The 10,685-nt window shown below is 35.7% G+C and overlaps 2 protein-coding genes across 14 annotated transcripts; one reads left to right on the top strand and one right to left on the bottom strand.

Annotated features, from left to right (window-relative positions):
- The first annotated feature begins 224 nt into the window (after nt 1-224).
- LOC107807599 (uncharacterized) lies at nt 225-6,092 on the top strand. 13 transcript variants are annotated; one of them, XM_016632010.2, is made up of 12 exons: nt 225-387; nt 803-912; nt 1,394-1,489; nt 1,586-1,731; nt 2,860-2,916; nt 2,996-3,148; nt 3,279-3,363; nt 3,677-3,767; nt 3,886-4,056; nt 4,142-4,255; nt 4,338-4,717; nt 4,834-6,092. In XM_016632010.2, exons 2-12 carry the CDS (start codon nt 828-830, stop codon nt 5,484-5,486), a joined length of 2,031 nt encoding a protein of 676 aa, XP_016487496.2. In that variant the 5' UTR covers nt 225-387; nt 803-827; the 3' UTR covers nt 5,487-6,092. The 13 variants fall into 13 exon arrangements, with proteins under 13 accessions (XP_016487496.2, XP_016487493.2, XP_016487494.2 ...); XM_016632007.2 differs by having other exon boundaries at nt 1,572-1,731; XM_016632008.2 differs by having other exon boundaries at nt 244-420; nt 1,572-1,731.
- Nucleotides 6,093-8,089: 1,997 nt separating this feature from the next.
- LOC107807600 (uncharacterized) lies at nt 8,090-10,410 on the bottom strand. Its single transcript, XM_016632019.2, has 4 exons — nt 10,197-10,410; nt 9,705-9,890; nt 9,123-9,162; nt 8,090-8,429 (listed from the first exon to the last, which is right to left on the bottom strand). The coding sequence occupies exons 1-4, from the start codon at nt 10,278-10,280 to the stop codon at nt 8,344-8,346; spliced, it is 396 nt and encodes a 131-aa protein (XP_016487505.1). The 5' UTR covers nt 10,281-10,410; the 3' UTR covers nt 8,090-8,343.
- Nucleotides 10,411-10,685: the final 275 nt, after the last annotated feature.

Genomic DNA, 10,685 nt, shown 5'->3' with positions numbered 1-10,685 from the left:
ATTCTTTTAATCTACTTTTAAAAGAATATCATTTTTTATATCAAAATAATTCTAGGTTTAAATTTTCTATTTTACATATACTCATGTCATATTATTTTTAAATCAAAGTTCTAAGGTTATTCTGATAGGTGTAAGAAAAAATTATTTTTTAGCTCCAATCAAACACCATAATATGTACTACTATAAGAAATAGAGGGAGTATTCAAGTTTATCTTCTTTGCCCCTGTGTGCGCGCGTGCACTTCTTTTTACACACTATCCCCTACACAGTTACGTGTTAGTTGACTTGTATCAGATGACACAAAGTGACGAAGCCGCGTTAATGGAGAAAAATTAAACATAGAGGAAACAGAAAGAGACAAGAACAGAAGATGAAAATGATAAGAAGGTACAAAAACAATTGAAAAAAATAAAGAAGAAGGTACAAAGAAACATCAGCATATAAATCTTGTTTTGGCTTTTCACTTTCTTTTCTCTTTACTGTAATGTAACTAACAAAAGCATTTTGTTCTAGTAAACCTTTAGCCAAAAAGTTTGCATTTTGTTCAGATAAATTCTACCCTAAAAAGATTATCTTTCTTGTCGTTTTTTTTTTGCTATCAAGAAATAGATGGGTATTCTTAATTAAATTGAGAACTAGCAAATTGTTGCATTGCTTCAGTTATGGTCGATTTACTTGGGTCTAATTCACAGCTAAAACATTTTGAAGGTCATTGAATTTTCCTTACAAATTCTTGATTTATTTGATTATTTTCTTAGTTTCATTTTTCTAGTCAGGTGGGTGGATGATTTTGTTTTTCCAGGTGATAATGCTCTGTGTAGGGAAATATGGAGGGCATGTTCTGGTTCATTGTTGGATGTTCCCAAGCTTGGGGAGAGAGTTCACTACTTCCCCAGAATTCACATGGATCAGGTTTTTTTTTTCTTTCTTTTTTTTGGTAGTGTTAAATGATAGTAACTTATTTATTAGTAATCTCAGTTCCATTTAATGTGACGATGTTTCTTTTTAGTCTGTTTTGAAAAGAATAACACATTTATGTAGTTGGAACTATTTACTATAAACTCCTATAATTTGCAGTCAATGATATGCTCTTATAGATATAGAAATGTAATTGTAGGTTTAAGACCATCATAGTATTAGGTTACTTTCAGTATGTAAGAAAAGTCTTTCATTCTTTTTTGAACTCCGTGTCCAGTCATCCGCCGACATATAAAATGAAACGAAGTAAGTATTAGAATGAAATGGATCACTAGGGCTAATAGATGTAGATTCATATTGTGGCTCCAACTGGTTTGGATTGAGGCACGACTGATTTAATGGTGTGGTTGCTAGAAAACTTGTTTTAAATTTTTACCACTTTTTCCCCCTAACGAATTCCTACTTTTCTGGTCAGTTGGAGCAATCATCCAATCTGGAATGGATTCAAGGACTACAACTGTCCCATCTTCCCCGAAAGATACTATGTCGGGTTCTTCATATTCGTCTTCTGGTATGCTTGACATTACTCTATCATCCACCATTTTCTTTTCCTTTTTCAAATGCTTTAGCTTCTAATCCATAAATATTTTGAGGTGCTTCTTCTTAGGGGTCCGGGAGGATAAGATGCGGGAGGCGAGCATTAGATGGTTCGGGCATGTTAAGAGGAGAGGCACCGATGCTCCGGTGAGGAGGTGTGAGAGGCTGGCATTGGAAGGCCAACGGAGAGGTGAGGCAGGCCGAAGAAGTATTGGGGTAAGGTGATTAGGCGTGATATGGCGTTACTCCAACTAACTGAGGACATGACCATAGTTAGGAAGGCGTAGAGGTTGAGAATAAAGGTAGAGGATTAGGTAGCCGGGTGTTGTCCTTGTTTTGATACGTCTCTTAGCTTCTTTTATCCCTAGATTGTTGTTATTTCTTATTGCTGCCTTGTTCCGATTTCTGTTTGCATTACTTGGTGTTAGTTTTATATTTTCGCTTTGGTTGTCAGATTGATTTGCTTAATGTTGCCCCTTCCCTTTTTCCTCCCTGAACCGTGGGTCTACCGGAAATAGCCTCTCTGTCTTTTAAAGGCAGGGGTAAGGTCTGCGTACATTCTACCTCCCCATACCCCACTTGTGGGACTATACTGGGTCTGTTGTTGTTCTTCTTCTTCTTGGGGGTTGCTAATGGACCCTATGAACTTTGCTTTTCATTAGGGGGTGGGCATGGATCTTATGAACTTGCTTGTTACTTTTAGGATCGCCAATCTCTTTTATATAAGTCTCATTTTATTCTCTTTGAGAAGTCTTACATAAATTTGATATATGGTCTTTGTATATTCACAAATACAGCAAGGTCCGGTGGGACAAAAAAGTTGTTGAGTTGGGAAAACTATTTAAGGAAAATGACTATATCGGAGAATGGTTAGAATAATCACAATGTTGGGAAGCCAGCCTCGTGGACTAGCTCTATGGTTTTTTTTTTCTGTATTCATAGGCCATGCTATTTGAGTGTCTACTGCAGTCTTGCACAGGTCCTTATGATATGAGATCCGGGTAAGTGAACCATATTCACTATCTCTATGATAATTTGTGTATTCGATTCATCGTGGAAATAGCTCCTACATGTAGAGATCTTACGCGATTTCAATTTTGAGGTCTAACCTGCATGATCCAACCATGATCACCAACAGAGCCTAAGACTTTAAATTGATGTCGAGGAAGTAGATTAGTGCACATAGCATGAAAAGTTTTATTCTTGCAATGATTAACCAATGCACAAAGAAAGTAGTTCAAATGTTTTTTCTGTTGTATCACTATAGACATTATTATGAACGGTCTTTGCTTAAAACGAAGATCTGTGGAGCCATTAGTTTACAGTAATTGTTTCTATATGCAGGTCGAACATGACACAGAAGAGGTCTATGCTGAAACTATATTGTTGCCAAATCAAGAAGTAACAACTTAATTTACTTGCTATTTGAAGTTTTTCTGGCATCACATATACTTTCAGCCTGAAAATAACTTTTTTGCAGCAAAATGAGCCATCAACTCCAGAGTTTTGTCCGCTTGAACCTCCAAGGCCCCAGTATCAGTCATTTTGCAAGGCTTTAACTACCTCTGATATAAAAAGCAACTGGGGATTGTCTGTGCACCGGAAAGATGCTAACAAATGCTTCCCTCCCCTGGTAATGCACTATCTTCATATACCTATTTCAGTAATTTTTCTCGTGTATTCTTTATATGTTTCTTAAATGAATAGTAAGTTATCTGGTTGACTAATTTTCATTTTCGGGGACTTTTCTCGTCCATGATCAGGACATGGCGCAAGAAAAACCAACCCAAGAATTGATAGTCAACGATCTTCAAGGCAATGAATGGCGCTTTAAGCATGTATTCCAAGGCAATTCCTCCTCTCTTATGTTAGTCAGATTTGAATATTGTGAGACTGAATTCTTTTTGTGTTATTCTACTATGCAGAAGCATCATGACGAAGAATTGAACCTAGGAATATAGCTGCTATAGTAGGACGTAGCATTTACTAATGTTCATTATCAAACAATGTGAATGTTAAAATGAAATCATTGTTGTATTTAATTTTCATTGAATCTGCTATGCACCTTTGCCTAAACTAAATCACTTTAAGTGAATGAGTTATATCTTGCTATTTTGTTCTCACTGTCCAAGTTAATTTCTGCATGAATTACACTGAGTAGGCCAACCTCGGAGGCATTTGCTCACAAATGGCTGGGGTGCATTTGTTACTAGTAAGAAATTGCTTGCCGGGGATTTAGTTGTGTTCTTAAGGTACTTTCCCTATGGGTGTTACTGTTGTGCCGCGTGTCCTGCAATTATATATCTTGTACTGTAGCATGTTTATCGTTTCCTGCCTAATTTGGTTTCTTTCCCTCTTATTTTCATCAAGGGATGAAACTGGCAAACTACATGTCGGGATTAGGCGTTTATCTTATCAATGCAACTCCGTTGGATCATCAACATTTTCAAGGCAAAGCATGGAAGGGGTTCTTGCAGTTGCTTCCCATGCCTTTGCAACCCGAAGTCTCTTTTCTGTCTACTACAAGCCATGCCACAATAGGTAAAATTTGTGAACTAAAATGAAGTTTGCAATGAGAACTTCGCAATCATATTTACATAGATATGCTTTTGGTTGAGCGCTACAGATCAAGTCAATTTATTATGAGCTTGAGCAACTATTTTGAAGGTGGAAACCATGGGCCTGGGGTTGGCACGATATCTAGAACGCAACAGAGCAGTCTGGATTCTCATGTGAAAAGGTTGTGGAACATTGAGCTCTATTTGATACAAATCTTTGGCAGAAAAAAATTATGTACATTGATTTGTTTTTTCGATATGCAGAACAAGTGGTATGGACCAGATGTCATTTCCTCAGGGTCAACACAAGACAAATCTTTTGCTCGAGGAGGATCAATATATGCAAGACTCAGAAGCAATATCCAATTCTGCTCGACCTACTATGATGGCTTTGGAGATCGGACAACAGTCAGTTGAATCGCTTAACAATATCCATCATATAGAGGACAGTGTACTGCAACCGCATACAGCAGTTGCAAGGGAGAATAACGAGGGATTTATTCCGAACGAAACTGTGGCCATCCAAGCTCAAGATGAGAACTTTGATGAGTTATTCAAAGAAACTGACTTTCCAGACTTTGTAAACACTAGTCTTGATACTATAACTTTGGATTGGGATAGTGATCTCCGATCCACTATACAAGGTAATATTTATATCATAAAATGACTCTATACCAAAATGAACGTATACTCCAAACTGGAATTGCAAGTTTTTGGTCTGTCCATTTTCATTTTAAGAAGCTAAATTTTCTCCTTGTAGATTTTGATGAATGGCTTGAAGAGCAAGAAGAGACTAATCCTCCCGGTCTGCAGACTTGTTCAGAAGATCACTCGAGACAGACTTCTTCCATATTAGAGCAACCAACATCCTCCCAAGTGATGTCTATTTCTTCTACCCCAAGTCGAATTCCCTATAAAGGACCTGGTCGTGGTGACGAGCAAGTTCCTTGGGGAAGATATCAAGTAGCACGACGATGTTTACCAATACTCAATAGGGTTGTCTCGCGGTACCCTGATTCACTCGTGAACTTCAAGGTTGCAAGTAGCATATTTCAGTCACTGCATTTGGAAATACTGGCAGAACTAGTCTACTTTCTTGATAATCTTACAGTAATGAACTTGTCCAAGGATCAGTTCAATGTTGCTGGGCAACATCTGTGGGACTTAAAGTTAAGTGGCATTGAATTAGGATGGCTTGAAAAGCGTTTAGCACATATCGATGGAGCATTTAGTATGGAAAATTTACTGCAACGGCGACAAGCAGTCACACTTAGAATGGGGGAGACTTTAGCTACATTTAGGCAGTTGGATGAGGAGCTTGGACGTATAAACAAGGAGCTTCATGAACTATCTCTAAAGGTTGGACCAAATCCCCCCATGAGATTCCACCCTGTCTTGGAGGGTCTGTTGTAGCTTTCTATTTGACTGCATGGTAAGGAGAAAAATCCCAGCACAGTCCACTATCTTTGGACGTAGGCTCAAAATAATCCTATTTCTTTTATGCCAAGTGCTAATAGTCCACATTCTTTTACCAAGTAGTGCACTAATGGTCCTTTCCTAAACATATGTGATTTTTAACAGAGATGGTCATGCGCGCCTCATGTGGATTTTTCTTTCGGAGCAAACTAAATCTTCTCTTTATCTTACGTCAAAATTGATCCCCCATTTCTTTCCCAAGTTTTTTAGAACCCTTGTTTTCAAATTGGCGAGATACCTATTAGTAAACGAGAGATTTTATCCGTTAAAATTCTCATAGACGTTTGGTTTAGAACTGGAAGTGCACCACTTTATCAAAAATGTGGACTATGAGGAAAAAGTAGGATCGTTTTGAGACTAAGTCCAAAGATAATGGACTATTTTGGGTTTTTCTGGCATGATAATAGCTCTTGTTAGTGCAGAATGAGCTCTAGGAGTTGTCTTTTGGTTGGCACCATTCTTTAATATGTGACATTGTTGTGTTCTGTTGCAAATTCTTGCCTTCTTGTATACTAGAGGAGTAAATCTCTCCTTTTGTGATAAGTATAACAAGGCATTTGCATATACAGTCAAACCTCTCTATAATAGCATCGTTTGTTCCGAATATTTTTGGATGTTATACCGAAGTGTTATTATATAGAACATATACTAATAACATAAAAATTGGTTCCGAAAAAGCTTGACTTTTATAGTGAGGTGTTATTATGTAGGGATGTTGTTATAGAGAGGTCTGACTGTATTCTCATTTTTTGGGTCATCATTGAATTTATACCCGCATTGCACAAAACTTTGCAAAGTGTACCTGCTCGGATCTGAAGTAGTACAATCAATTCAATGCAACTTCAAAAATCAAATCTGAAGTTCTCCTATATTTCAACTGCAATTTTAGAAATTCAAATCTTAATTTGTTCAAGCTCTTAAAAGCAACTTTAGATTTTGAATTTGAAGTTCTTCTATCTTTCAATTGCAACTTCTGATTCGAATCTTAAGTAGTTCAATCTTTCAATACAACTTCAGATTCAAAATCTGAAATCTTAAGTAGTTCAATTTTCAGTATAACTTTAGAAACATCAAATTCAAAATTTGAAGTTTTGAAACATAAACCTGTTCTTCGAATTTCAACAATCCATCATACGATTCAATATTCCACTCTATTCCAAATAAGCTCAAATATGAAACATAACTTTCAAATATCATAGATAATGAATCTCAATCATCAAATTGTTAAAACAATAACAAATTTAACAAATCCATTGTGCAACTAATCTGAAGAATGTATGAAATCTGAAGTTACTAAAAATTTAATATCAGTTAAACTTTTTTTTAAAAGTGGGTACAGATTCAATGGGTGATGCAAAACTGGGTATCACATGAAACTTTTACGTTCATCTATAAACAAATTCAGCCCATTTTTCCTTTAATAAACAATACTTGCTTAATTCAAATAATTTAACGCTAGGCAAATATTAAGTGCGTTTGAAATACTAACCATGTGTTTTTACATGATCTTTGGTCAATATCAATTAATAAAAATGGTTATGTGATTGTGAGCAATCCCACTCCTGATTCTTAAATAATAAATCATGCTCTTCAATAATTAATCGTATGTGAACTATGTGCACTACCACGTTCTTGGTTTAATGCATTTAAGCAAATAAAGGTCTGGCGTGCCCACAGTCTTCTAGGTCAATATAATTAATAAAATTTGACAATTATTAAGCGGCAATATTTAAGGTAAATATAAGCCAAATTTTAGTCAATAAAAGCGGTGCTAGAACCACGAGATTCGGAGAGTACCTCACCCCTTCTCCTCAGTCAATAAAATTCCTTACCTAGTCTCCTATTTTTGTGGACCAATAATTATAGAATCAAAATTTCCTTTGACTAGCTATTCAAAAAAAAAGTGATTTGAAACACCAACAATTCAATTCAGGTGGGACTCTGTAAATAAAATAAACCATGCTCAAATTTATCACTTTAACTAGAAAAATCCTTTAATTCTTTAACTCCCATCACCACAACATATATTTTTTGCGGGGTGGTAAAAAGGGAGGGGTTGACAGAAAGAAGAATGGTTAATGTAGAATTATTAACGTTTAATATGCAGTTAATGCATTCAATCATGAGTTCAAAAAAATCGAAACTTTTGCACCCCGTAGCATCTAAATGACTTGTACTGCGTATATAGGTAAAATATTACGTTTTAGAAGTATATAAGACATATTGAATACCCTTTGTCAGGAATTTTTTTTCACTTCTTTCAAATTTGAATACCCATGAAAAAATTCCTAGCTCTGCCACGCGGCGTTCACTTTGTTATTCTTATAATCAACATGTTTCATGGTCAAAATTCTTAGAAGACTAGAGTTGTGGCGACAATGTAAAATATCTATTTTAGAAGTTTCTAACCGCTCCCTCGAGTTCTAAGGCAAAAGATCATCATTTTACTTGCATCTGTCGAAGAACAATGTACGATTAGGGTGGGGTGTGGGAGGGGGGGGGGGTGTTTGTTAATGCAACCAAGAAGATAAAGGTACACATTGGCCAGCAATTTTCATCCATACATGAAAATGGTTAATCCTGCTAAAAGAAAAAAAATGAAATTCTTGATTGGACATTCTTATCCATCGTGCCACTTTTAAACAGAAGGACAATATCACAAAATCTCATGCTAAATGGAACTCGACACTATCTCAGTATTTCATCAAACCAGAAGCTGGTAAATCAATTGCCCTGATCAGAGTGTAAAAGTATACACATCTTTGTTGAGGATTAGATGTTCCCAGAATGTGTGTTACCAATTTGCACCATCTTCTGAATCGCGGGACTGGTAAAAGTCATCCGGTCTCACAATATTTACATCCTCAAATTCATTGTCATCTAAAAGCAAGAATATGCACAGCCATAATGAGAAAAGTTCGACTAAAATGCATATCGTAAAGCCAAAAGTTAGAACAAAGTATAAAATCAAATACAAATGTTCACAAATTAAAATGCTCTGGGAGGACATGGAGATCACAACCAAAAAGCTAAATAAATTCCACCTCAAAAGCACAACTGGTTTTCCTTTTAAAATGTCATGTAATTGGGTATGCGAGACTGCACGAGCACTTGCATTGCCAATAAATTTCAATAGCATTCAAGTATTTGACTAAATAGAAGTTCAACTAATTCGAGTACCAATATAAGATCAACTCCTAATGCAAAATATAGAGGTTTATACTTCTCTAGTCAATGAGTCCTAATGCAACTATTCTGTAAAAAAAATTATTGGTATAACTATTTTGTACATATAGATGAAGTGACTGTGAGTCAACATCCTCCCCCCCCTTCAAACTAAAGTGAGACCATGAAAAAGTGAATAAGCAGGACAAACAGGAAGCTGCACATGTTGTTTAAGAGGCGGCAAAGGACAAGAAAGAGGAGCACTTTAGTGAAGGAAAACCATTGTTATATGCATCAGATGCTCTCCTCTGGAAAGAAAGAACCCAAAACTGGGAAAACAAAATTATCAGCTAATAAACTATAAAAATTTCTCCTAAAACTGGGAAAAGAATGCAAAGGGAAGAGAACCTTTTCTCAGAGTAAGCGCCACCACAGCGTCATTTTCGACCTGAAAAGTGTTCAAAAACATTAAAGAAATAACAAAGAATGCATAAGCTTAGATTAAATAAAGAAGTATGGAATTATTTGCTTGAGAAAAATATTTCATGAACCTCATGAACTTCTTTCTTGTTATCAGTATATACTCAGATGACTCTCTCCATCACATTTTAGATGTCATATTTTGATTCAGTATAGGTATAAAAGTAAGAATTTTTCTTAACCTAAAATAGATGCAGGTTGAGGCTATTCCTCAAAGATATCCCTTAAAAGAGCTCCCGTATAACGTTTTCTGTTAATATAATATTAAAAAGAGTATTGACGAAGTCTCAAGGAAAAAAATTCTTTTCAAGAATGTGGACACCAGTTTTGGAACAACCTAAAAGGGAAAGTTGGACAGAATATGTATCTGTATGTCTACAATCAATAAAGATAGACTGAAAATCTGCTGATTATCCAAAGTACTACTCCAGATGATATAATATTTTCTAGTGTTACCAATAGATCATACGATATGTTGAAAAAGGATGATGATAAAGATGGACAATTTACCTTCTGATCAGCTAGGGACTTCGAGTCTTCCAATACGTCTCCAGCAGGCATCAGGATTAATCGCTGATCATTAACAGGTTGATCTACGAGGTTATACAATTTCTCCTTTATTTGTAGAATTGTCTCGGTTGGGTCACATTGAATAAAGTAGGTGGTCCTATTACGCTTGACACGGATATACATTGCCTGCATAGACAGAAAGAAATTAAAGAACCAAATTGATTTAACAATCCATCAGCATCACATTCTCTTTTCTCATCACTTACCTATGCTTCTATAAGTTCATATACACATACATAATTACATATATTATAGTACTCAGTAGTGTTTCTAATAGTATTTAGGTTTATATGCTATTATCTAGATCCATTTAGTTCATTGGTTTTTCTTTTCAAGGTTTATATCCATGTTGATTTGCATATTTCCATCGTTTTTTAGTCTGATAACACAAATAAACAGTCAACTTTTTATATGTCCTTCCTGCGTACCTACCAATAGAGTTCGGCTTTGTGAAGATTTGCCAATATAGCTCAATGCCGTATTTATTATATAAACCATTGCGCGCATGTCTTTCATAGTTGCTCGGCAAGATTTACATAGTGATCATAAACAAGAAATAAGCACCTCTACTAATCTTGTAATAAAAACTTAAATTTGTCTACAGAAGGAAATGAAGCTCTCCGATCTTTCTTTAATCCAGAAAAGTAAGCAATGGAAGATCCAATCGACCACGGCAGTGTTATTAAAGGCGAAAAGCGCAAAAAAGCTCTAACATATGTTGGAGCTTTAAGTGCAAAGCGCAAATAAAGCATGGGCTTAACGAAGAAAGGATCAAATGGAGAAAAATTACAAATATGTATGTGTAGTCCAAAACTAATATCTATAAGCATGAATACCAAATATATGGACTAAGAAATTGAAGAAAAATTACAATAAGTGAAATATCAATGGTTTAGTATGGCCTCTTCAGGATTACGCTCG

This window comes from Nicotiana tabacum, chromosome 11 (genome assembly GCF_000715075.1).
Source record: "Nicotiana tabacum cultivar K326 chromosome 11, ASM71507v2, whole genome shotgun sequence".
Classification (NCBI taxonomy): domain Eukaryota; kingdom Viridiplantae; phylum Streptophyta; class Magnoliopsida; order Solanales; family Solanaceae; genus Nicotiana; species Nicotiana tabacum.
The sequence above is the reverse complement of the archived record's forward strand: the minus strand, read 5'-3'. Positions and strand labels throughout refer to the sequence as shown.

Coding starts and splice junctions, on each gene's coding strand:
- LOC107807600 (XM_016632019.2), bottom strand. CDS start 10,280: ATGAAAGACATGCGCGCAATGGTTTATATAATAAATACGGCATTGAGC. Junction 9,163..9,704: donor AGTCCCTAGCTGATCAGAAG/GTAAATTGTCCA, acceptor AACACTTTTCAG/GTCGAAAATGACGCTGTGGT. Junction 8,430..9,122: donor GGCGCTTACTCTGAGAAAAG/GTTCTCTTCCCT, acceptor TCTTGCTTTTAG/ATGACAATGAATTTGAGGAT.
- LOC107807599 (XM_075225522.1), top strand. CDS start 785: ATGATTTTGTTTTTCCAGGTGATAATGCTCTGTGTAGGGAAATATGGA. Junction 3,149..3,278: donor ACAAATGCTTCCCTCCCCTG/GTAATGCACTAT, acceptor GTCCATGATCAG/GACATGGCGCAAGAAAAACC. Junction 3,768..3,885: donor GATTTAGTTGTGTTCTTAAG/GTACTTTCCCTA, acceptor ATTTTCATCAAG/GGATGAAACTGGCAAACTAC.